This window comes from Drosophila kikkawai, chromosome 3R (assembly GCF_030179895.1).
Source record: "Drosophila kikkawai strain 14028-0561.14 chromosome 3R, DkikHiC1v2, whole genome shotgun sequence".
Classification (NCBI taxonomy): domain Eukaryota; kingdom Metazoa; phylum Arthropoda; class Insecta; order Diptera; family Drosophilidae; genus Drosophila; species Drosophila kikkawai.
The window spans coordinates 24,348,820-24,374,916 of record NC_091731.1 but is presented as its reverse complement, the minus strand read 5'-3'; the positions used below and the strand labels follow the sequence as shown (position 1 = coordinate 24,374,916).

At 45.3% G+C, this 26,097-nt stretch overlaps 6 protein-coding genes across 6 annotated transcripts; 1 reads left to right on the top strand and 5 right to left on the bottom strand.

Moving 5' to 3' along the window:
• The first annotated feature begins 38 nt into the window (after positions 1 to 38).
• Manf (mesencephalic astrocyte-derived neurotrophic factor) lies at positions 39 to 1,461 on the top strand. Its single transcript, XM_017161282.3, has 4 exons — positions 39 to 232; positions 310 to 434; positions 522 to 663; positions 1,022 to 1,461. Exons 1-4 carry the CDS (start codon positions 145 to 147, stop codon positions 1,186 to 1,188), a joined length of 522 nt encoding a protein of 173 aa, XP_017016771.1. The 5' UTR covers positions 39 to 144; the 3' UTR covers positions 1,189 to 1,461.
• On the bottom strand, positions 1,428 to 9,295 carry LOC108070696 (uncharacterized). The gene is made up of 4 exons (XM_017161280.3): positions 9,103 to 9,295; positions 2,822 to 3,091; positions 2,613 to 2,766; positions 1,428 to 1,926 (listed from the first exon to the last, which is right to left on the bottom strand). Exons 2-4 carry the CDS (start codon positions 3,062 to 3,064, stop codon positions 1,826 to 1,828), a joined length of 498 nt encoding a protein of 165 aa, XP_017016769.1. The 5' UTR covers positions 3,065 to 3,091; positions 9,103 to 9,295; the 3' UTR covers positions 1,428 to 1,825.
• Positions 9,296 to 10,631: 1,336 nt separating this feature from the next.
• Positions 10,632 to 11,796, bottom strand: LOC108070697 (putative SERF-like protein). The gene is made up of 3 exons (XM_017161281.3): positions 11,637 to 11,796; positions 11,209 to 11,314; positions 10,632 to 11,149 (listed from the first exon to the last, which is right to left on the bottom strand). The coding sequence occupies exons 1-3, from the start codon at positions 11,641 to 11,643 to the stop codon at positions 11,074 to 11,076; spliced, it is 189 nt and encodes a 62-aa protein (XP_017016770.1). The 5' UTR covers positions 11,644 to 11,796; the 3' UTR covers positions 10,632 to 11,073.
• A 203-nt stretch (positions 11,797 to 11,999) lies between these two features.
• On the bottom strand, positions 12,000 to 12,591 carry LOC108070671 (uncharacterized). Its single transcript, XM_017161245.3, has 2 exons — positions 12,330 to 12,591; positions 12,000 to 12,267 (listed from the first exon to the last, which is right to left on the bottom strand). Exons 1-2 carry the CDS (start codon positions 12,555 to 12,557, stop codon positions 12,121 to 12,123), a joined length of 375 nt encoding a protein of 124 aa, XP_017016734.1. The 5' UTR covers positions 12,558 to 12,591; the 3' UTR covers positions 12,000 to 12,120.
• A 97-nt stretch (positions 12,592 to 12,688) lies between these two features.
• js (jiangshi) lies at positions 12,689 to 20,796 on the bottom strand. Its single transcript, XM_017161221.2, has 5 exons — positions 20,383 to 20,796; positions 17,693 to 17,840; positions 14,609 to 14,873; positions 14,434 to 14,555; positions 12,689 to 14,314 (listed from the first exon to the last, which is right to left on the bottom strand). The coding sequence occupies exons 1-5, from the start codon at positions 20,475 to 20,477 to the stop codon at positions 12,881 to 12,883; spliced, it is 2,064 nt and encodes a 687-aa protein (XP_017016710.1). The 5' UTR covers positions 20,478 to 20,796; the 3' UTR covers positions 12,689 to 12,880.
• A 1,377-nt stretch (positions 20,797 to 22,173) lies between these two features.
• Positions 22,174 to 23,365, bottom strand: LOC108070663 (uncharacterized). Its single transcript, XM_017161234.3, has 3 exons — positions 22,844 to 23,365; positions 22,673 to 22,779; positions 22,174 to 22,531 (listed from the first exon to the last, which is right to left on the bottom strand). The coding sequence occupies exons 1-3, from the start codon at positions 23,197 to 23,199 to the stop codon at positions 22,323 to 22,325; spliced, it is 672 nt and encodes a 223-aa protein (XP_017016723.1). The 5' UTR covers positions 23,200 to 23,365; the 3' UTR covers positions 22,174 to 22,322.
• Between the last annotated feature and the right edge of the window lie 2,732 nt (positions 23,366 to 26,097).

Sequence of the window (26,097 nt, the reverse complement as noted above, 5' to 3'; positions counted from 1 at the left end):
AGATTTTTAGCTAGCACCCAAATTGTTGTCATTTTCAACGAGTTGGCAGCCCCGCTTCGAACGCTAACAAATTACACGAAATCAAATTCGTTGCAGTCGTTTTATAAATTAAAGACAGAACCAGCACAGTTGAAAGACAGCAACATGAGGACTTCGCATTTGGTGGTCGTGGTCTGCTTCCTGGCGGGACTGGCGCAAACGTCCTTCGCCCTGAAAGAGGAGGACTGCGAGGGTATGTGATGAACGATGGCCACGTAAGTGGTAAAGGTGTTCTGGACTGATTTTCACCGGCCTTCCGCCGATTTACAGTGTGTGTCAAGACGGTGCGGCGGTTCTCGGACTCGCTGGACGATGCCACCAAGAAGGACTACAAGCAGATTGAGTCGGCCTTCAAGAAGTACTGCAAGGCGCAGAAGAACAAGGAGCACAGATTCGTGAGTAGCCGGCAAACAAGTGCCCCTTCCCCGCTCTTCATTCCGCAGAGCTAATGTTCCACGTATGCTGTGCGTTCTTCCACGTAGTGCTATTATCTCGGTGGTCTGGAGGAATCCGCCACTGGCATCTTGAACGAACTGAGCAAGCCCCTGAGCTGGTCCATGCCGGCGGAGAAGATCTGTGAGAAGCTGAAGAAGAAGGATGCGCAAATTTGTGACCTGCGCTATGGTAAGTATAACAAAAGTCCCGGAAATGATGGAAAGAAACTAGGTAGTCGTAGCTCAGCTTGGCTGAAATGAAGTTTTGTTCCAAAATTTGCAATCTCCCTTCGAAGAAATGACCGGATTTTGCTAAGAAACACGTGCGAGAAGCCGGATCTTGCTGTACATTTAAAGACAGAAATTATTCATTTAACATATTGTTCAAGACACTAAGCCAAGGATGCCAAAGCTAAATCTATCTGCTTTCCATTTTAATTTCGAACATTTTATTTTGATATCTAAAGAAAACAACCTCTATAAATCTTTTCTCCTTAACCTTTTACTCTCTAAACAAACTTATACTCACAAAATATTTCTATTCGCAGAGAAACAGATCGATCTGAACAACGTGGACCTGAAGAAACTGAAGGTCCGGGACCTGAAGAAGATACTCAACGACTGGGACGAGAGCTGTGACGGTTGCCTGGAGAAGGGCGACTTCATCAAGCGCATCGAGGAGCTGAAGCCCAAGTATGCGCACAGCGAGCTGTAGAGCTCGGTTTAGAGCTAGTTACTTGTGTAGTTACAATGAAACACGCCCACTTAGCAAAAAACAACAACAACAAACAACAACCACATGAAACGCCCCCACTACTACACACCCATATTTTTAGTTAATTTACAATTTTGATAGACTTTGAGAGAATTGAATATAACTATATATATACCTAAAGATAACTATATATTTTGAAATAAAAAACCACAACAAACACACAAGACCTCGTGCTCTCAAACGGTTGATAAATAAACAAGAAGTTTGTTTTTATTTTTCACGTGTTAATCTTTCTTTTTTTTCGGTTTCCAATCTCCTCCTCCATTCACAATTACAGTTATTGACGTACAAATTACAAACAGAAATTCAAAAAAATATCTGGATTAAAGTTTTATTTAAATGTTAAATACATTATTCCATTGCACTTACTGCCGCGGGCCGCGTAAATTCGATGTGAGCGAAGGACTGGCTTCTCTCTGGCCTCAATTAATTAAATTACAATTATTAGTTAGACGTAGTCACTAAATACGAACATAAGCAGCTAAGAAGATGAGGGTGTTGTGGGTATGAGGGTCTGCTTCTAGAATGCAAATGGTGGTGAAAAATGCTGATCCTTTGGATCCGCCGATCGTTATCTTTAGCGGCGGTACGGCTGCTTGTTGTACCGACCGCGCTCGTTCTCCTCGGACAGGTTGGCGTACTCGCTGTACACCACGCACCAGCAGTAAGTAAGGATTGCTGTAAGAGGAAATTAAAATGGTTAAATCAAGCTGATCAAGATTTCATAAGCTTAAAGGTTTTAAAATAAAGTAGTGGTATAGTTTACAGATGGCCAAAAATAGTTCTTCTTAGTACAATTCCACGAGTTTCGGTATTCCATCTTTAATCAATGCTATTTTAAAAGGAAACCCATTAACTTTTCCCCTATTTGATGACAATATTTGCAATATGCTTCCTGAATTTCTAAAATGTTGAAAAGGCTTTCTAGATGCATTGGAAAACTTTAGTATGTGCCCCTACACTTAAGGAATAATTAAACATAAAACTAGTCGCTTTATATCCCTTAATTCTTGTCACATTTTGAGGTCCATTAAAACAGCTTATTAATGGCCTGGTTTCTCCTCCTCCCCATTACTTTAATCCGCGGCACTTGGCAGTTGTACAAATGGCATATGCCAGCCACTTCGCGCCTCGTTTGTCAGTTCCACTGCCGCCAACCCAACCCCTTGGCATCCCGATCCCCACCAAGTTATGGCCTCGGGCGCCGGCTCCTCGGCTTTCAGCGCACGGGCAATCAACGCATGATAAATGCGTCAATAAAGTAAAAACGGCGCGCATAAACCGCCATCCGGTGCTAAAAACCGCACACAGAGCCACCGCTCCGCCCCCAAATTGGTTCTCTGCTGGAGGAGTGGTGTACTTACCGCAACAAAGTAATCCGAAGATCAGCCAGAGGACGCCCGTCAGCACATAGCCATCGATGAAGAAGACGACGCCCGTGTAGATGACGGAGATCAGCAGGCCGATCGCAATCATAATTCCCAGCACCACCCAAGGCACCATGAGATAGTGGTTGCGCTGCAAGGAGACTTGAATTAGTAGTGCCCGAAATGGGTACTTCGTGGTAACTTACCTTGAGGACACCGGCAATCATGAGCAGTGATATCAGGATGGTCATGCACAGATTGATGACGAGTATTATCTTTACAATGTCATTGGGAATAAAATCAAAGACGATCGTCTTGAAATGCACTCGCGTCGTGAAGATCACAATGATGGTGATGATCGACAGGATGATGGCCAGGACACCGGAAATGACGGAGCCATTCCGGGTGGACTGGCACAGGCAGCAGGAGTTGAGCAGGGGCTTAGGCATTTTTGCTGGTTTTTTGTGTGTTACAAACTGGAAATTAAGAGAAAACAAAAGGCTGTTATTAATATTTACAGAGAAATTGATTGTTTACATATTTGTCACTGGCACTCAATGGACTGGGATTCTTTCATAACATTCAACATTTTCATTTGTCATGATTTTATTTTGGAACATTGGTCAATGATTTGTTGTGCATTCTTCAATGACACCAGAGTTCCTTGAACCAATTCGTCATGTGTATGTTCCCTCTGATAGTGTGTTCTTCCGTTGTTTGTGGTTAACCAAGGCTGGCGGCCAGTACATTCCGCTTGTTTTGTACAGGAACCGGGGAGAAATATTTATGGCATTTCTGTTTCCCCACCTTGACCGCCTTGGCAATTGCAGACGCAAAGATACAGATAAACAAGCCGAAAAACAAGATCCCATATTTCGGCCAGTTGTTGTGACGTCAAGCGTCGCTTCAAACGAATAAAAATGTTTATAAAGCAAATGTGCTGCTAAAATAGAGAGAGGGCTGAAACAATAGGCAGAGAGCGTGGAATATTGGCAAGAACGTAAGATTTATATTTAGCGAAGCTTTAAAATAAATCAACGGATCGAATGAGTAATCAGCGACATTTGGCCGACAAGGAAGTGAGCTAGGAAAAGGCAGTAAACGCCGCCGATTTGGAAAAGTTGATCTCACCCGCCTGCACACGTATCCATGGATCTATGCATCTATGGGGCGGCACCCCACTAAAAAGCGCCACCGGGCATTGTCATTAAATTAATCAAACGCTCAACGTGCTCCGTCGGATTGATGTGGCGCATGTTGGCACTTGCAAATGCCGCTGCAGCTGGCTTGCATCTATCTATTGGATGCAGGGGGCATGTAGCTGCATATTCATGAGATGCAAGATACAAGTACATGTGGCTCGCGGCGGGCCTCAAGCCTGATGAGATAATCACACGCCAAAGTGTCTTGTCTTACATGGAAACACTTTGAGTGATTATCCAACGACTAAGCGGAATGTCTGGGAAATGCGCTTATACCTAAAGTTCAGCCATCAGATAAGGGCTAAGGTGAAGAGCCTATCACTGAAAACTAAAGTTAAAAAAGCTATGTAAAAATTTTATTCCTTAATTGGAATCTATTCAAAAGTAAAAGTAATCTTTCAGTGCAAAACCTGTAGGATATTTAAATGTACAGTTTAAAGACCCTAATTGGTAGGAATTTAACACTCCCTATTCTTTCAGTGTATCCGTATTTAAAGCACATTTCCGCTGAGTTCACACCTAGAGCAAAAGCAAACTACAAAACAAAACAAGCGAAAAGATGCAAAGAATCTGAATCTGAGCAACTGAGAGTAGCAGCAACCGAAATGCTAAACAAATTACGCAATTATCGAGAGGGGCGAGCGGGCCAGGTTAATGCCCAAAGATCACATCACATTCTACTCCGGCCAGACTTTTTATAGTTTCGTCACAAGCTGGCGGCGATGATAAACCGGACATATGGCGCATTAACTTGCCGTTTCCACGCGATTCGCACGCGTTTTCTCAACCGATCTCTAAATGGTGCCCACAGACTCCACTAGTATTTGTCTGGCTTCCATTAAGGAGCCATTCTTGGGTTACATTCTGCAGTTATGCGATAGGCTTTGGCCTGGTTATCTGAGTATGTGGAGTGGAGGCCCCCACTCACAATTGGGGTCAGAGGAGACTGCGCAATATCAGGAGAGCGAGTGGGGATAGGCTCTCGAGATTCGATACGATCCCATCCGCCCACGCAGATGTTCCCTGGCCCGCTCCAAGTTCACACACTAATGGCGTTAATGCTCGCATGAACTCATCTAATGCTGACGTTGACTTCCGCTCGCCACACACAGACTGAAATTACTACAAAGTATTTATATATGTGTGTAAATATGGTACATAGGCGTAATCCCTGGCTTACGGAGTCAAGTTCAATCCGAGGCGTGGGCGACTCTTCCGAGGAATTTGTGCCGCCACTTGACGTGGGCTTTGGCTTCGAAGCTGGAAAGTGCTCGAGACTTGACAAGTGCAACTGGACGCAGTCGCAGTTGTCATTGCACTCCGTCCAGTCAGTGCTGGTAGGCTGATTGAGGTGATGTGGGCGTAGGAGTTGAGTTGTCGGATGCCGGTGAATGTGAAAGGTAAACTTGGTCAGCAAACAAAGGCAGGAGGACAGGGAAAGCGGAGAGAATGATTGAAGAGTGCATCCGAATGAATTTAGTCTCGACTTTCCCGAAAATGAAACCGGCAAACCAACATATTTGTGCTAAGATTGTTTATGGAATTAGTCAATACTTTTTGTTTATTTTGTATAGAAAGCGTTTCTGGAAGTCCAAAATATTTCACAATCACAGTTAAGGACTGTTCTTTTCCCTATTTTAACATGATTTTCAGAAACAATATCATGGCATCGAATAAAAATCGATCATAACTAAGCCGAAAAAGCATTGATTTCACTTCGGATAGCTTTTTTATACTGGTTTTTTCTCAGCTTAATAGTCTGCATACTAAATTTAATTTTTTTAGAAATCAAAATATTTGTACATTTTTGACAATTTTAACGATGTAACCCCTTATCAAATTTTGAAAAAATTAAAAAAAAAAATGTATTTGTTACTGACATGGCTTGGTAGACGCGTCTGTTAATGGTGATCAAGAATATATATGATATATAGGGTCGGAAATGATTTCTTCACTACTTTCCAAGCTTCTGACTGAAATTAGAATACCCTGGGTATTACCAAGGGTATAAGAAAGTTGACAAAGAAAACCAATTTGCTTGAAAGATAAGAAAGTAGGCAATGTTTCTCTAAGAATGATATGGAAACGATAAAAAGCCCATATTAACTTGATCTATTTAAGGAATTATCAACACGGAAAAGTGGTAGATGATTGAAGATTGTAGTTCTGTTCTGTTATAGAAAAATATTCATTAATATAAACTTTGTTGTAAAAGATAGTATTTTGAAGCCAACCTATAATGTAGAATAGTTTATTTCCCGTTCATTAAGCTAAAACAGCGATTAAACTGCAATAAAATGTAAATTTCAATAACATGGGCTTACACATTTATCGCAAGCCATTAATCAACCATCTGACCCATTTGTCTGGGCAAGCGAAGTGAAAATATCGCTCATATAAATCATGTCAACGGCTATTGGCTTTATGTTATGCTCGTGGAAAATTGGAAAATTGGTTCAATCAACGAGCGAAACCTGGCGCTGGCCGGGAATTGTAATTTTCGTGTGCAGTGAGCGCGTGTCCAGCTTTTGTATCTTTCAGATACGCGAACGTTATTGTTTCGGCATTTATCTGCCGCGGGCGGAGCCAAAGCCAATTATTCGCGGCTTTATTGCTATCCAAACTTCAGTGACCCCTGCCACTGCCGACAATTAGTTTGCGCTTCAACGCGTAATTAAGTTTGACATTTTTCTGCGCCACTTTTTGCGCCAGCCACAAAAGATACAGGCGTTCTGTGTGGCTGTGTATCTGCGATTGAGCCGCGATGTGGCTGAAAATTGCTCAATCGACGACAGAAAGTGGGAGCTCGCTTGAGCTGGCCGGGTCGGTCGGGTTTGGGTTTTGTTTTGGGCCCCCTTTCAAACCGGTCAAAATCGTTCTACCAAAATTGACAAGTCTGAAGCACGCGGCATTTTTGGTTTTTATTTATTTCTCCGATCTCTCCGCCATCCCAAGCAAGCTGTTCCACTCGAGACGCCAGATACGCTCGCTTTGTCTTCGATTTTTGTCAAATTGCCGCTTTCAATCACTGGACCTGCCATATTGCTTGTACATTTACCAAATCAATTAAGCCCGCTGCTGCTGCAGCTGCAAACTCAATTGCAGTCGCCTTTGAAGTGGCGATTGCCGACGACTTTGCTGTTTAAGATTTTGCAATTACTCGCACCAGAGCGGCGCCTTTTAGTGCTGCGGCACGCATCCGTCAGATACATTTCGATCTGGCTCTGCGTTCTGTCAACGCTTCTGCTCCTCTCAGGGTCAGGGTGGCGGCGGTGGTGACATTGAACGCGTTCAACAAGTCAACTCTCGAGGATTTTCGGTTTTACGGCTTTCGATTTCCCCGCCAAGCGAAAGTCAACTCATAAAGAGATAGCCCATCAAAATGATTCATTTGTGGGGCCAGAGAATAGAAAACGAAATACACGAATCGCTTATAAATAGCCCGCAAGGTCGCGGGCATTCAGCTGGGAGATCTAGAAGTCTAGAAAGCACAACATAGCCACCTCAGAATCAGAGCGTTTGCTGTGGAAATATTCCGGCAGCGGCTACTATCCGAACACAGCGCCAGCTGGGGTCAGTTGGGTTTCTACACGTGAAAAAAATAATCAAAGCACAAGGGAAAGGCGTCATTAGTCCCAAGGGTTTTCGATTAAAGTCCCAGTGTATGCCCCTGAGAGACCTTTGAATTTCAGTTTTACTGACATTTCTAATCAGTAATAAAAACTCTAAAAACAATACCACAACATCGTTAAACTTGTGGTTTGTTTTAAATATATTTTTAATAAATAATATAATCAAGGCACAAGGAGAGACGTCTTTGGTCCCAAGGGGTTTATATTTAAATGTCACGGTATCATTAAAGCTTCTTATTCGTTTTAAAATATAATACTCCCAATAAATAATATTCGATAGGGATTCTTGGAACATGGCCATGACATCATGTTTTGCTTGGCTGCCAACAGTTCTAGATTCAATTGAAACGTCATCAAATCCATCATCACTTAATATACATTTTTGTGTGTATTATAACCCACTATTTTCGGCACCTGTTGGCCAGCTTTTTGGCGCCACTGTGCCTTCATCTAGCGTAGGTGTGCAAACGCCTTCGTTTATTCAGCCAGAATGTGTTTTGTGTGCCAGGTTTTTTCTGCTGTTGCTTTTGCCTTTGTCATATATATTTTGTGGCGTTTTATCTGTTGCCTTGTAAATTGAGTAACCTTCACATTGTTCTTGCTCCTATCTGCCTTGTTGATTTTCCAAAAAAGCTTCTTAAATGGATGCGCGTCACTGAACTCTGCCGATCGGAGGGGATCTCGGATCTTCAGCGGTATCACTTCCCCTCTTCATTAATTATGCTCCGCCGCGTTGGGTTGTGGGAGTGTCCACTTTAAATTCCGCAAGTGACGCTTCGATTTAAGCTTGAATGTGATTTTTATGGATCGCAGCTGAGGGGAATAGCCAAAATGTGGCCCAATTGAAACGGATACGTTGATGACGACCTTCTTAACCTGTTCAACTTGGGATCTCCCGAATAGGGGAGGATGCAATCAGGTTGTTGGCGGGGATCGCCTCGAGACGATCAATGCCGTTTGGCTACTGCTGACATCACCCGGCGATGCATCGACTATATAGAGCGCAACAGTCAAAGCAAATAAACAATATTGTTTTTGGTTTCTGCCATATTTTCCCACCCAATTGGGTCAGGCGATCAGTGATCAGAAATGAAAACAAACAGTGGCGTTATGTTTCCCATTCCCATATTCATATGCTGCGGTTTATCGACTCCCCGGCGCATTTGCAGGCGCTCAGAAAAACGACCGCCGTCTCGGACTCGCATTGAAGTTCAGCGGCGATCATTTGAATATTGAAATTGCCGCCGCGACAGCTAAATGAAATTGAATATATTTTGTATAAATAAGAGGCGGCGGCGAAGGCGAAGGCGCACACACAACCGCAAGGCAGACGAGCAGTCGCGCCTCAAGCCGGGACTGGCTGTAGATAGGTCTCTGGCTACCGACTGCTGACTACCGACTGGCTACTGGTGGCTATCCCCTCCTCCTCCTCCACCTCTGCCCAGGCCCAGCAGCGCCGGCGATCACACATATGCATATCCACCTCCGCGGCATGCTGCTCGCCTGTTATTTCGATTCCGAGGCGATCGTTTATCACTCGATTTGCATGCGCCGGCAGCAATCAGATCGATTGATCCGCTGGCGATCCGCCCAATCGACTGCACTTTTCCGCTGATAATGTCAGTCACTTGGCAGGCGGCCAGAATCACTTACACTTTCCACTTATTTCTTCCTATCCACCGCTGCAGGGTTCCGCTAAGGAGACCGCCTCGCTTCGAATTGGCCTCGCAATTAATTAGTGTTTGATATTTCGCCTTTGCCTCGGTTTGGACGCGATTTCATTCACTCGACTTGCGCGCGATTCCGTGTGTATGCGGCGGGTTTCACGATGCGACTGAAACCGCGCGCGCTGCCAGTGAGCGAAGCGGTCCAACTCGCGGTCGCGATTCTGCTCTCAGCCACGAGCGTCTTGCTCTGGCGATCTGCGGTGCTCCTCGTTGTTGTTCTTCTGATGACTGGGAAGAGTTCTACGAAGGCGAACCTAAACGCTGCTTTTAGTAAAGACAGCTTTTAGCGGGGGGGCCAGAGCTTTCTCCGACGCGGGGGAAACCAGTTAGTCGATTGCCTTCTCTGCTGTTCCGGCATGGAGTTATCAAACGCTTGGTCAAACAATGGCTACAACGCTTTGCACTAGCCTAGCCAAACAAATCATTAGACGGGCTCCATGCCACTCGGATCGTTCTCATTACCTGGGCCCGACATCCGCATCTCCCGGGTTGGAGCAGCTTGAGATGCGGGCCTTAGATATGTCGACACGCTATGGCCCCGTCTGCCATTTTTGGCCAGTGTCTCGGACCGCTGCACTGGTGGAAAATGTCATCATATAAGTCATATAAAATATATGTATTAAATGAGGATAAAGGGGGTTTCTACAACTCACTCAAAGCAAGCAAACTTTCGATTGAAAACGATGAAAAGTGAATGACAAACAAATTAAATGTTATTTAAAAATAATTCGTTAAAATCATTAACGTATTACAGCAGAAGAATATAATAAAATTAACGGAAGCTGAGCTATATTTGAAGGTTTATATTCAAAGTTTCATAATTAGAGCTTGGACAAATAGATAATGTATTCTTAATTTACAGAATCATAGAATTTTATTATACATACATTTTTCTCTCTGTGTGCCTGCCGGCCGTTAGTTGCCAAGTTTTTGGCCATCTCGTCTGAAAATGGTAAATGCTAGCATTCGACTTATTGGCAACTAGGCGAGAGTTTTGTGGGCCAGTCCATGGCGTGCAGCTAGCTACTTTCATATTTATCAAATCTGGCCGCAGTAACCTCTGTTTGCTTTGGCATTTCTATTTCCTGGCTCCCATTGTATGCAAATTTCCCCATCGAACCGATTGCATTATTTAGTTGGCCAAGGCAATCCCAAAAGAAACGGGTCAGCGGGCTTTCTTCTCCTATTAATACTCCAAGTCGTGCGATTTTGGGGTCTATATATTTAACAATCTTCAACTATAGTTATGGGGTTGCTCTGGGGTGTGCGCATCTGTGCAGTATCAATCTTTGAATCTCTCTCTGGCGCCCTCACCATCTCTCGATTCCCCCAGTCCCAGTCCGCAGCAGGCTAAAGGGTGGGGTTAGTGGGATTCAGTAAGGTGCGGCACCCAATGTGACTGGATTGTGTGCCATAATCTATATATATATTTTCGTTAATTAACACAATAATACATAATATTTAGCAAGGCAACGCGGCAACTACTGCATCTGACTGTCTGGCGGCTGCATATTATGTTTTATTTGAAAATTTATATATATATTACAGTAAATAATTTAGTCAGGTAGGTGGAGAAATAAGAGTTCTTAATGGGGGTTCCAGCAGCAATCGATGAACGAACGAAACCCGAAACAAAACTGAAATCAAAGTCCTTGCCGGGCTGGCCTACCGCTGCCATGGCGCGTGCTGTACAGCCCGGTAATATCTCTATGCGTAGTTGTAGCGTTGAAATGTATACAATTCTCGTCGTGTTGTGTGCTGCTCATGTACAATTAACCACGTGGTCGTCCTGGGGCGCCGCTCCGGTCCCGGCTCGCGAGTGACTAAATCCCTAACAACTGAGTGCTGCCGGTGACCTTCTGCCGGCAACCCCAGCAGTGCCAGCTTCCCGGCGTCACTATTTACTGGTCCCGGCAGCGGCGGCGGCGGCGTCCTCCTTCTTCTTCTGCTTTTCACGCATCATCTCGGCATCCCTGTGAGAGGCAGAAGTGTAAAGTTCTAGACTTATAGAAGGTGTGGAAAAACTACTCACCTGGCCTTTCGCTGCTCCACGGTGAGGTTGTCGGTGCGCTTGCCCTTGTTGGAATCGGCCAGCTTCTTCTGGGCCTTTGCGCGGGCCAGGTCACGTTGATTGCCGCCTGCGGAGTTAAGCGGGGATCTGCAGTTAATACGTGTCACTAAGCCAAGTGGCGCGTGCTAAGTGACCTAACCGAGCCCCGAAGAGGTTAGAAGCTCTTGGCAGTCGGCCCCGCGTGTCCCAGGACGCCCCATCGATTTTGCCCGTCTGTCGGCGGTGCATCCCAAGGAATACCCTGGGCGCGGACACCCCACAAATCCGTTTTACCCCAAAGGCTCCATCATCTCGGAGAGGAAAAGCGGAGGAACCCGTTCCCCCACGAGCACGCCAATGCATTTTCCACGCGTGGGCCCAGTAAAAGGCCCCGAGATGCGTTCACTTACGTGTCATTTTCTGCGCCGTTCTATGTAGGAGAGGTAGTAGCAGCAATTTCACTTTAATTTTGTACTGCGACGTGAGAATTTCAGCTTTATCTGTGAAATTTATCTGTGAAATTTGTTTAGTTTTCGTGTATTACGATTAGTGTGGCCAGATGTAAATTTGAATTTCCTCTTAAAAAATCTCAAAACTCGAGAAACTGCACATTTTTGCCGCTTCTGGGCACACTAAACGCGAAAACCCTCAGAACGCCCGGTCTGGCAACGCTGCTGCATCAAGCAGTGCACCTACATTTTCCTTTAAAACGGCAGCTGGTCCCACTTAAACATTTGATTGTGGAAAATCGTTATTTAAAAAAAAAACTACAATTCAGATTTGAATACTGTATTAAGTTTTCTTTACGCAATTCATATATAGTGTAGTTATAGCTATATTGAAGATTGAAAATACAATTGGATTTGAATACTCCAAATATTTGGTGGCAGGATGCTATACCTGTCTTTTGTTATTATTATTGGACTGGCCGTACCGAGCTTGCAGATCATCAAAGATGGCCACACACGTGAAATCGTCGTATTCTTGTCTTAAAACCCATATTTCCACAGTGCTCAGGATCACAAACTTACTATGGGCGCACTGGGGGTTAAGAAAAGGGAAATATAAATAGATACACGTGTATGATTAGCGGTTCCTTTTACCTCTTTGGGGCGCTCTCTGTTCCACAATCCCAACGCCTTCAGGTAGTTCTTGACCAGCATGCGCCATATCCAATATGTGTGCGTATCGCCAAGCTTTGGAATCGGCGGAATGATAATATTGGGCGAAGCCTGGGCTGGCTTGGACTCGCTAATGGAGTCTCCCATTCTTCTGTTCCAAAAATATCTAAAAAAATTTTGGAAAAACCGAACAATAAAATCTAGAATCATATAGGTATGAATAACATTTTTGTACTAATTCTGAAGCTAATTTCCAGGAGTACTTGCTCCTATTTTAGAAACCACATTCAATATTCAGGGTATCCCTTTTTAAGCCGCAAAACCATTCAAAGAAAATTCGCATTTCACAAGGATACTTGCATAGTTTTAATTATTACTCTGCGGAATATACAATAACATTAACACTTAAATGCGTGGAAGATGCTTCTCTCCGGGGCTTCTCAGCGGCGGCTAATACTAGGGCTAGGAGCTGATGCGAATGCGGATAATGGATGCGTCTAATGGGCGATGGGACGGAGGAAGGACGGCAGGGACTACCTGCGCAGGCAGGGCTCGCAGCTGCCCGGCTGGACGAACGAGGGATGGCACTCCGGGCACTTGGGGTTCTCGCCGAACCACTTGACGCGTTGCTCGGGGATTTTCAGCTGGAACGAGTTGTACAGGTCCCCGCTGTTGGAGCCAGTGAAGCCGGCTCCTGGCCCCGCGGCAGCTCCCGGGCCGTAGCCCGTGCGGCCGATGGTCTCCAGGGGGAAGGCGTACTCCGGGATGAGGAGCTGCTTTCGCAGGTGGCCGATGTCTGTGGAGCTGGCCACAACGTCTGAGCGGCGCTGCGCCTGCTCTGTCTGCTGCTCCTCGGCCTTCGCCTTGATGGATCGCGAGATGGGCAGCCGGCGGCTGGTGCTCGATTGCTGGGTCAGAACAGGAATCTGCGCCGGTTTCTTTTGGGAAATGGGAATGTCGTTAAGCCGGGTGTTAAATATCTCTGCCTTGCTGGAGACTCCGTAGTCACCGGTGGTCTCGGGGTACTCGCGTCCATCCACACCGATGGGCGGATCTAGCTTCGGCGGCTCGAGGCCGTTCGAGGGCACCTTCCACTCGTAGTAGATGGGCGGACCCTGTGTGGTGGCTATGTCGTGGGGCACAAAGTCCACGAAGGGCGGCAGTAGGTCGTTGAACGGCAGCTGTGCAGGCTGCACTGGCGAAGGCGTCGTGCTGGTGGGCGTGGCCAGGCGGAAGCTCTGAGCCGGAGCCGGTGTCCGGTTGTCACTGCGAGGTGGAATGGCCACCGTGCTCGTCGTGGTCGGTGGCGTGGCGAATGAGAATGGTTGGCCTGCCAAGGTTGTCGGTCTACTCAAAGGTCGTGTCGTAGTGGTGCTGCCCTCCGCCCGGCTGGGAACCGCACTGAACGGGGCTGCGGTGGAGGTGCGCAGCGTGGAGGAGGATACGACGCCACTCGGCTGCGCTTCCTCCAGGTTGTAGATGGGGTACACGAAGGGCGGCTCGTAGATCTTCGAGGGCGGCTTAACAAACTTATTCAGTTTGGTGCTGGTGAGCTTGGTGTTACGGAATGGCGCCTCCGCTGAATTGAAGTCCGCCGAGGTGTTGTACCGCGTGCTGTGGCTGGTTCCCAGATCGTCCGCATCGTGATCCGCCGCCTGGAAGCTAGGACGACGCGTGAGCAGAGCCTCTGTGCGCCTGGTGGCCACCACTATAGGTCTCCTAGTTGTGGTTGTTGTAGTAGTAGTAGTGGTGGCCCTGGTGGATGTGGTTGCTCGAGTGGTGGTGCTAATCCTGGGCTTGGCCGTGCTGCTGGCCAGCTCGATCTGCGGCTCGTAGGCCGGTGGCAGGATAGTCCTGCTGGGTGGTGGGATGCGCCAGCGCGTCTGGGACAACTGGGGATCTAGTTTGCCGAAACCAACGCCCTTGATGGATTCGTCACGTATCTGGTTCTGATTTGGCGTCAGTTGCTGTGGGCAAAGGAAGTGTAGGAATAGTTTTTGAATGGATTTATAATTTGAGCCAAGTTTGCAAGTAGACATTATATAATCTTGATCAGCACGTTAAAACAATGGTTTTTTGTACCCACCTTGTATTGGCTCCTGAAGGACTCGCCAGAGTAGTCGGGTGCGTAAGGGCGATCCAGGAGGTCGGGTCTCGGTGTCCGCAAGCTGTTCTCCTCATCGTTCACAAAGGGCTTGTCCCGCTGGCCTATAAAATCCTTTTAAGTATCCTGGCTTATAAGATGAGAAATTAAAACCCACCAATGAGGAGATTAGCCGCGTAGTTGCTTTCCGCCTTGGAGCAGTTCACCATGTACCAGTGATCGCAGATGAGCATCCGCTGCTGGAAGAGCGTCGTGTTCGGGCACGTGTAGCTGAACTGCCGTCCGAGGCCGTCGCACATGTGGTACACCTGGCAGCCCGTCTCCACGTCCGCGTAGTAGCCGGCAGGACGACCGGCGCAGGAGAACGATGTCTTTTGCATAAGGTGAGAGGCGGGATCCGCCGTCTGGATGGCATTTTGGGCCTGCAGGGGGAAGTTATTAGAGTTGTATGTAGTTTAAGAAAACTTTAAATTATTTAAAATAATATTTAAAATTCTAATTAAGATAATGTAAATTTGTATTACATTAGTCAGAGCTGTATAGAGGCCTTAACTGCAAGCAAACGTTTATCTTAAAAGCCGCATCAAGTGCATAAATCTTTATTCTTTGTCAGAGTGAAAGGAAGTCTCTTCTGTGAGATCCGCTGTAATCCAAGTGGAGATAAGACCAACAACAGCATTATCTGTAATTGGCCGCCTTGGCAAAGGCTTTCCCAGGCTGGAAACTATTAGACTAACCAAACAAATGACGGCTAGATCGATATCACCACATACTCGTGCCCATCATGTGTGAATGCAGCTAAGCTTGGGCTTTGGCTGTGAGCGGGAGCTAGGAGCTTGGAGCTGGAAGCTATGGAAACTGTGGAAGCTACCCAGACTCGGGCCCAAAAGTGATGAATTGACGCGATGTCATAACTTGGCACATGGCGCTGCTGCCACACGAGTGCTTGCAACAGTCGACCTGGGCTGCGGTGTGTGAAATGTCAACTTTATTTTTAGTTGTTGACGTTGGGTTCGCGAATGTTTCTTTATGCCGCCTTTAATTATATAGAAAAAATTTCACGTTGCCAGTTCGCAAATTATAGCCCAATGACTTATCGAAATCTGCCACTGGATGGATCTGCTGGGAGTACGTGCGAACATGTGCAGAAGCTTCCGCTAGGTCCGTGAAAAATTATTGTGTTTTTTCCCAGCATTCCAAGCCATCTATGCAATCGTGAATCTTTTGACAAAGGAAGGGATAGACCTTATGCAAGCCGCCACTGCCCAGCGGTGATAATCGAATGCCATCAATAATTAATCTCTAAAAAAACCACAAGCTTCAAAGTGCCAGAACCATTTGCATTAATTACAAGAAACAATAAATTACATTTGTGTGAATTAAGTGGGTGTTATTAAAACAAATATACTATGATGATCTTTTCAATTATCAGCACTAGTTAATGGTTCCTTAACTATTCCTTTACTATCAATATTAAAACTTTATTATATTGTTTTTCTTGTCCTTCTACAGAAACATTCCGTGATTATATTTGTTCCATGTAGAGTATTTAGTTCAATTTCCATAAACTGTTTCATCAAATTCTCTGGCTATTATAATTGTTTTCTGTTCAATTTAAAACCAATTTGCGGAGCATCAGTGGAGATGGCGCCTTATAAGGTCACCATATACTTTAGTCTCCGACTAGAAGCTTGTAAGGCCAGATTGGCTGCGGCTTGGCTCGCCTTATTCGGCCGTCTTTACGACGCGGAGATGATCAAATTACGGGAACTGCGGAAAATACTCGTAAATCGGGACTGCGATCATTCCGATGGGGGACGGAAAGGCAGGCACTTAAGGAAGGGAGCCCCATTTGTGACCAGGTTGTGCAATCGGAGTTCCAAGGTTTTCAATTTCGCGAAGCCGCTTTTGTGTGTGTGTGTTTCTTTGGCTTTCGGGGTAAGGTAATTTGCCATAATTCGAGACGCTCTTCAATCTCATCTCTGGCGTATTTACGGGCCACACTAAACATACATTCTGCGCCTAGTTGCCCACTCGGCCGTTACATAACCGCCCAGCTCTGTCTCCGGCTCTGGCCTCAGTCGGCTCCATCCTCCACTGGAGACGCCGCCACGTTTTAATTTCTCGAATGCAAACAGCACACACATTCGGCGTCCGCCGGCGGCGGCGGTGTGTGTTCCATTTCTGCAAAAGTGTCAGACGAGTCGGAAAAAAGGTCACTTGGTCAGCGGAGTCTTTTGTTTTGGGAACACTTTGAGACCTTTGCTTGGCTGGCTGAATCTGCGGTGTTCGCTGCTCGGGTGTGTGAACGAACAGTGGATGCACCCGCGGAGACACACGTAGAATAAATTAAAAATGAAACAAAGCGTAAAGAGCGCAGAATTACAACATTTTCCGCCGTTGCTCAAAAAGTGTCTTGGGAAGCACTTGGAAGCGCGGTGGCAAAAGGCGATCAAGATGAGTAGTTGTGGGGCCCATAGGCGGACCTTCAAACGGGGTACTTCTAACAGAATCAAGTTAAACTTCACCTTATTTGGGGGATTTTAGGAACTATCAGCTTTCTTAATTGGGTTCTAGCATAGTAATACCAATTATATTCTTCTCTAGAGGGGTTTTTTCTGTTTAACAGTATAATGAAAACTTAAAATAAAGATAAATAATTATTCTAATAAAGAGAAATATATACATTCTTATTTATGCAGCATTAAAGATATATTAATTTCCCTCAGCTATTTCCTAATTACAGGGCTTCTATCTTCCAAGGTGTCTGGAGAAAAGCGGCTTATAAAGTCTCCACCCCCTTCATGTCACGCCACTGACCACTGAGCCAGGGGTCACGCTTCGAAAGATGACAATCACAGCTTTAACGGATTACCATTTTACTGGATATGGTTTCATTGTTGTGGACCAGGTGAAAATTGAATACTAAACTTATCTTAGGGCGTCTCTAGATGCTCGTTTAGTTGCAGGTTCATTAGCATCGATCATGCTGGTGTTTACGATACGTCTTAGCAATTAATTATTGCAATCTTCGGCTAAAAGCTAATAAGCAGCTTGGCCACAGAACAAACACATCGTTTAAATATTTATACAATTCCGCAATTTGCATTTGAATGCTCCCTCCTCCTCACGTGCACACTTGCCGTTGGAATCGCATCGGAATCTCCGCATCATTCGGATCTCTCGAGTTCCCCGGTCCATCTGTACCCCCTAGGCTAAGGGTGGAAGTCGTCGAACTTACCTCACTGGCCAAAAATAAAGCTGAGCAGAACAAAGCCAAGGTCAAAAGCCGCGACTGCGTGGGGATTGTTCGGGCCAACATTTTCGCGATTCCGTTGGTTCTCTCCGGACTGATGATGGACTCTGTGGACTCGGTGGAGAGCTGGCAACTGAAAGTTATTAATAAGTTATTGAATGGGCGACGACTCGAGCACAATTGATGGGAAAGTGCAGGCGGCGGCCCTAAGCTAGCGCTAATTGCCTTACACAATAACTGGCATCGTCTTACGGCCCTTCCTTTCCATCCACCCATAGCATAATAATTCCGTCCAAGCGCCTTTTGTTGCCAATCTTTGCGTAACCGAGACCCTGTTTACCTTAGTCGTAACTTTCCCAAAAATATCTCCAGCTCCTCATAGGTGAATATGGGAGATAACAATGAAATGCCTAGGCTGCTGCTGTTTTGTTGTCACTGCACAGCCAATTTCCCCCGCTTTGAGCCAACAACGTCTTCGTAATGAAGCGTAATTTAAAAAACATTAACATTACCATTAACATTAACTTGTGTTGTGTCGGAGCCGCTTTATTGACTGGCAGAATTCGCAACGCTGTCGCTATTCTTCGCTTCATTCTTCCCCCGATGGTCTTGTCCCGGCCTCCACCTACACTTCGATTCTGCGACCTTGCCACTCCACTCCTCTCCCACACCCTGCTGGTGCTGCTGCTGTTCTTTACGCTTGTTTATAGTACCAAATTTGTGGAAATTGAGTGGTCCCATCGGAGGCTCTTAACTTTACGAACCCTCGTTTGGGTCAAGAGCGTCTTCAGCCAGTTTGCCAAGTTGCTGTCCTAATGGAACGAACCAACCTGTCGAGATTCACCGAATCTTACACCAAGACACGCCTTTTCGGTATTTGCAGATCTCTCTGTTGGCGTTCTGATCGATCGGAGTATTGGTTCTGTTAACTAACAGTTTCAACACGGTTTCAACACGGTTTCAACACATCAAAATAAAAGAGAATTACAGATTTATCTCCCCGATTCGAGATAATCTCAAAAATTGGCAGACGCCTGTCAACTTGGCTTTTTGAACTTGAAGCTTCAAGTGGCAAAGCAATGCAAACAATTAAAGTGGCATTTATAATTGTTTAAAAATATATACAATTTTGCTTAAAAAGAATACTAGTTCCTTGGTTTATTGTTTAATTTAAAGCATTATTATTTTATAAGTTCAGTTATAATGTTTAACTGCGACTATTAGCCACAAATTGAACTGAGTGGCAATTTAACAGCGAATAAAATGTTTACTATTCAAGAATCGTTACACGATTTAAGCAAGCTTTTTAACATCAACAAAAAGTAATTAAAAATATTTAATTTGTATATTGAATGGGCAAATTAACATGTTAATCTTACTGCAATTGCAATTAAATTGTTTAAACACTCTTAAGAAGCTGACAAGGTCGATACATTTTCAAAGTCAAAAGCTAATAACAAAAAATCCAGCTTAAGTGAAACAGAAAAACGTACATTTACATGTTAATTTTATATGAGAAACTCAAATAAAAACGAATTTTCGATTAAAGCTGCCAACCGAAATTCATTCCACCTACATTTTGAGGAAATTCGTTAAAGCTGCTTACGATTTCCATTCATTTTAAATTAAATGCATACGATTATAGTTTTTCCATTAGCTGATTTGCCACGCCTTCGGCAACCTTTAGGTTTAATAAGCAATTAGTAATTTAATGTTTTTAAAATTTTACAAGAATTCTTCCACTGCAAGGGGCTGCTTGTAAGATCGAAAATTATAAACCATTAAATTGAAATTTGGCAATGAATAGAGTTTTTCCCTTGGGACATTCGACGTGGTACTTCAGCGACCACTTAACTGTGATTTTGCAATTAACTCAAGTAATTGAAATGTTTTCTTTTTATTTCGCTGCCATAAAGTGCCCCGATCATCATCGTCCCAGGCTGGCTTACTGGGTTAGCAGGTCCCGTACATCATCAGTTCGCGGAGCCCCAAAGTTCAGCTGCCCAATAAAATCGCACACTTTTCAGCTAACGAGATCATCTGGCTCAATGCTAACCGCAGCCAGCTTGCGGCCAGCAGGCAGCCATTCGAGCCAAGTGCGTGTGGCAACAACAACTGTGGCAACAGCAGCAGACACAGCTAGCAGCAGCAAGTCTAGCAACAAGACTTTAACAATATTGAACTGGCATCTAGTTTGGCGGTTTTTCCTTGTCTTGACCTTTTTGACAACGGAAAATATTTACTGCTTTATCCTCCTCAGCCTGAACCCGTCGTGATGCTGGTTTCGGTTTTATTTTCTTGTTGCTTTTTTATGCTTTTCCCCCTATTTAGTTGCCTTGTGGCCAGCGAAGGCGAAGCCTATTTGACATTTTTGCCAGCAATTTCCACTGAAAGAGCATTGCGAATCTAACTCGAAGATGCCCAGCAACGAATAATAGCAGCGGCAGCAACAACAATTATGCCAATTAGCTGGCATTACAGGTTGATTACGGCAGGGCCAGGCCAAAGCATTTGCTCAGCCATAGTTGGCATTTTTTCTAATTGTTTTCGTTTCCCTCGGATCGGATCGGATCGGATCCCCCAGATCCACGGATACCCACGGATACTTGGACCCCCGCTTGAGCCGGAGATGCAGAGGAAGTTATTAAGATGCAAGACACCGATGCACGGCTCACCTTTGGGGTCTTAAATTGAACAAACTAATTGTCGCTGTAGGTGGTGCCGTGCTAAAATATATTCCATATGGTCGGTCGCAGCTCTCTTCACACATCCGACGCGATGCGAGGTGATTCAGTGTGATCTTTGCAAAGATCAAATGTCAGAGACAGCGGCCGAGAGTTGCAGCCAGCATCCAGTGCCGCGATGCAGTGGCTCCGAAACAAAGTCAAGAGCACTCGCTCAGCGCCGCACCAAATTGGTTCGCATAAATTAAATTACAGTATGTTTATTTGTGAGGCTTCTGACATGCCATCAACACTGTGCAGCACTCAACGATTTCTCAGTCCTTTGGATAACGCGCGCCCACGGAGCATCAATCTCGTGACTCGGGTTGGGAGGAGCTCGGAGGTTTCCTTAGCCGGAACGACACAACCGCGTCGGACGAAGTCGCGCTTTGAACTGAAGCCTCCGAGTGCACCCATCTCGGTTTAAGATTCACACCGGGCCGCCCGCAACAGCCAAAGTCTGAGTATTAGATACACGCAGAGAAATGAAAGCGTGCGGTATTAGGTAAAAATAGTAAATATTTCTTTTAAATATATTTAAATATATATTTTCAATAATAAAAACTTTAAGAAACTAAAATCTTAATGAAATTGGGAAAGTTGAAAACTAACTATAAAATATAAATTCGGAAAGCTGTTCTTTGCTAGTTTTAAAAGGTTAATAAATCTGCATAACTTTGAACAACTTTAAACTTTAATAAATCAAAAATCAGAATAGTATCTAGACTTGTACCATTTTTTTCAGTGCGCAAATTCAAAGCACTAAAGAAGTGCCAAGCCGAGCTTCGTCATCGGCGCACAGTGGGCGACAGAGGCGCCCACACGCGTGAGAGAAAATTCTGCTAATTTGCTAAGAAATCTATGCAAATACTTTCGAATGCGGCCAAAAAGGCTAAACGAGGCTTAGATGTGCTTAGGGAGAATCTGTAATGGTTCAAAGCCCTGGGTGCCATTAAACCCATTAAATTTGGGAACCGACTAGCAGATTCCACTGTGCCAAATCTTCTCCGGCACCTAACGAAGTTCAGCATCGGCCTGGGACCGATGGCGAGTCGGGTTTTTGAGTCAACAAAGCGTTAACATTGCAGCTTCATTTCCAGCCTCAGTTTCATTTTCATTTTCCGTTAAGAGCTTCGGCTTCATTCTCGGTTTCAATTTACCGCTAACAGCTTCGTTTTCATTTTCATTGCACGTTATTAGCATTTGCAATGCCACCGTTTAGGGAAACCCTTCACCCACCGGTGTTTATTTGTCTAATTTATTGAAACGTTCCTCGCCGAGGCAGAGGCAGAGGCTGATGCAGAGGTACTGACTACAGCCAGAAGTGGGCTAAATAGAGCAATCGAGCGGGCTGGGAGATCTTAGCCAGATTGGGCGGCTGGTTGCGAAAGCATTTTCCCCATCTCAGATTCGCTCGCTGGCTGACTGGGTCTTTTTGGCGGCATCATTGTCAGATTTCTGGCAGTTGTTGGGTTTTGTAAGCGAGCAAAGATTTCCATTTTACATTTTCCATTTTCATTTTCGATTCATGCCGTTTATTTACTCCTCGGGGCCCTTTTGTCGTGAGGAAAAAAGCCGAGAACCGCCAACGGCTGGCGCACTCAGGTTTTCCTAGCCGTCGTGTGTTGCCTCATTGACTTTCTGGGCCTCATATTCGCCGGGCGTTGGGTCTCGGTTTCCCCCACCCATCATCATCAACTGCATCTTCGTGACGGAGCCGGGAGGAAGTCGGAGGCGAAAGTCTTAGACAGTCAATAAACGATTTATTTTTGTCATTGTGATAGTTGTTTTTGTGAAAATTAACGAACAAATTAACAGAAATAACTCCGCGTATACGATGTAACCTAAAATTTTGTTATGTTCTAACATAATACTGGCTAGCCTGAAGTAGCCTATGTAAGCTTGTCCACCTGATCTTGGTCAGCGATCTTGCAAACCTGTGCCTGCTCTTGCTTAAACTTTATCTTTTCCATCTCTAACGATTGCTTCTGAAAGTCCGCTAGGATGCGGCTTTCGGGTATATCCGTCTCCACACGGCTACCCACTATATTGATCTCGCTATCATTCTTATCCATAAATATATCAATGATAATGCGAACACCTGAGGAAGGTATCAATCAGTATCAGTAAAATCAATATAAGGTTTTCGACAAAATGACTATAAAAAGGATTACTTTGGAACCCGAATCACATCATTTCTATATTCTAAGTTTTAAGTAAAAACAAGGCTATGTTTCCTTACCCTGATCTGTGCGTCGAAGGGTGGTTTTGCTTCGATATGACTTTTCCACCGTCAGTCTCTCACCTACTTGCGACATCGAGGCCTGGCTCTGGCTAGGGTTATCCTGACTAAGGGTTTATGGGTTAAAATGGGTTGATGGGAAAGAAGAGTCCCTTGGAGGCGTAAACTCACCCTTCATCGACTAAACCCTCCTCCTCCTTCTCTATCGACGTCGGCATATCGCCCGAAATATCGCGCTCTGCCTCCTGACCCCTGCCGAATAATATAGACTTGGCGTGTTCCAGTTCCTGGTTCTTCTGCATGGCGAAGTTGTATAGGTTGATCATGTCGCGCACGCGGACGTACTTCTCTGGGCTTGCCCCAGCCTCTGGCGCCTGTGTCTTGGTCAGAGTCTGAGTCTTGAACTTTGACGGGGACTGGAGCAGCTCGTTCTCATGCTCCTTCTCTCGCTCCCGTTCCCTCTCGCGGTCTGTCTCCCGGCTGGCGGCGGAGTGGACGCTGCTGCTGTCCTCTTTGATGGAGGTCATTGTATCTATATTTATTACACTTGAAGAAAGTTGTCGCTATATGTGAATCGAAATAATCGAATAATTTTGTTACTGGTTTTGCTGAGAACTACGACTTCTGTGTTTAAGGTGTAAAGATACTAAATACTAAGTAACTCCGAATACGTTTCTGACACTGTCGTCAACTGGAAATGACCTTTACGGCATGGAGATCTTGGAGCTGGAATCGGAATCGGGGCTGGGATGGGGATGGGGTCGTATGTGTGTGCTGAAGTAAGTGCTTCATGTGGGTCTTCGGGCAATTCGTTAGCAATTACAGTAACGGAATGTAAATGTAATTCATCTCCGTGCCGCCGAAGACGAATCGTTGGAGGGCGACCTTCGGGTGCTCGGTGCGGCAATCGAAGATCGTAAATCGAATGCGATCGATCGCATGATTGATCCCACCGGGGAGGGAGTGATTGAGGAAGGTTCGGTGATTAGTGAAATTTGAGCCACACGCTGAATGCCAATGGAATTGTCTTAGAGCGGATTTACCGCCACCTTTTTTCTCATTTTTCCCCCAATTTTTTCGTGTAGTGGTTAATACTCGTATTTTGAAATTGGGTGAGCAATGACTCGGCAGCGGCATCATCGTACCACCATCATCAATCGGTAGCTGATGCTAGCGAGCGGCCAGCTGGAGGTCCATTTGACACAGCTTCCCCACAAAAAATCCGCTTTTAAGGTCAATCTTTTGGCCAGCGACACTTGAAGACTGCCGCGAAAACAGCCAACGGATTCGCAATCAGCGATGATGATTCGGGCAAGGTCTGCAGCCAGAGAATGCAAAGCTCTGATAAAGATTTTCAATCACAGAATGCAATTCAACGATTTTTAAGGCTAAAGATGGCCTTAAGTTGAGTAATTAGTTTGCAGATTCGGCGAACATTTCATTGGTGGTTACCAGTAACCGTGATCCTTGGATAGTCATTATATAATGATCCAGCTGGCTTATTATTCCGCTGAATCTCACTATTAATGCGGGTAGAATGCTAAAACATTCTAACTTCGAGATGTTCCCAGAGTCTAATTGGTCCAGGCATTGAATTAATTAAGCTTATAAATCAACGCGAAGTTGAAAAGACTCCCAACTACATTTTTCCCCCAAAAAACAAATCACTCGGTCATACTTAGAGGTAGAATAATTTTTATTGAATCTCAAGAACAGCAGAAAAGCGGCAGTACCCAGCCGAGCGTTGTGACTAATGTCGGTTTGATGGCATGATAATGCATTGTTATGCTGCCAAAAATTAATTTGGCTTCAGTTTCAGTGTGGGAGTTCTTCTTTATGCCTGCCCTGATCGACATTCTTTGACTTTTAATTCTTACACATCACGAACTTGGAATTCTGGTCGAGCTGCCCTGCTCTGCTCGTTTGTGCAATTAGCCGCGATGTCAAAGGGGTTCATGCCAGTCATGGCTATAGAACAGGCAGAAGGTAAGGTGTGGGACCCACAGCAGAACTCACACAGGCCATACATCGGGCTGTGTACATAGGTGTGTCATCATCTTCATCATCATCATCATCATCCAGTCATTGCTGGCTGTGATTCCATTGAAGGTCGCTGAGCCGCAAACAGCCGCAACATTTGTTGCTGCCATTTATGCTCACTGACTGCTCTTTCACTCTACTCTCGGTGTGTAGTATTGGCCTCTCGCTTCCGCCCACCAGCGGGCTCACATGTTTAATTGCCAAATTGGTGCAATTCCACATAATTCATGCCGATTCTCCTCTCGCGGGGCTGTTAATTTGACAAGGTCCCCGCGTTCGGTTCCAATGGAGAGCTTTACGGCTTAGCAAACACTGTGGAGATTCACACGTTTATTAAGGGGGCTTCTCTTCGGCAGAGTCGTGCGGCGCATGAAAATCGAAAGTGGAGCGCCCGCTAAGCACACATAATTGATAACGCCGGGTAATATGGAAATTATTGCGCATACGCCACCGACAGTGCTGGGTGCCAAGAGGAAAGGTAAACACCTTTGCCACCAACCCGACCCTCCTCCGTCTTAGTCTAGGTTGTGGCGCGAAACTGAGCCGCATCCGGTCGCAGGCAAAGTGGCAATTTCGGCTGCTGGCTACTAGCTACCAACTACTAGCTCTACTAACTGCTAGCCGCCAGCTGATGGCTGCTACAAATTTGTCAAACCAACAATGCAGCAAGGTCAGCGCCTGAGCTATGATCACGTTCGCGTCCGGCATGCGGTCAGAGCTTCGCCATATCATTGACCTTAAGTGGAGAACATGAAGAGCAGTGAATAAGCCAAGATTATCACCTTTGGCAGCGTTTCATTGCACTTACACTGGCAGCCGCCAAAATCGGATTTGAAGTTCAATTGCAGCCATTTCAGATGCTCCAGCTTCGTCGTGGGCCCCACTCCGATCTCGATCTCCATCTCCATCTCCAGATCCATCTTCATCTTCATTTTCATGTGCCGCGGACCTACCAAGACGCCCATGGCACAATGTACAACACGACTATTAAAGGTCAAGCTCCAGTACCGCGCGCGAGCAATGCAAACGACAAACGGCAACACAAAGCGGCGATAAAGGCAAAATAATAAAAAGAAAAAGACCACGGAAAACAAAAAACGTTAAGTAAATCAAAGTAAACAAACGGCGCACTTTGTTAATTGTTGTATTTATTTCCATTTCAGTTCAAGTTTCTCTGTCCGTTTCTGTTTCTGAGGCTGCAATCTATTGGAGAATGATCTCAAAGATGCGTCAAAACGAAAGACTTAAGACACGAACTGGACGCAAAACAATAAACTGACCGTAGAGCTCGGACCTAACAGGCCATATATTTGAACAGTCACCAGCCAGGGGAGGCTGTGGCCCATTGACACACTGGAATGCCTCTTGAGATCTTTAAAAATTTT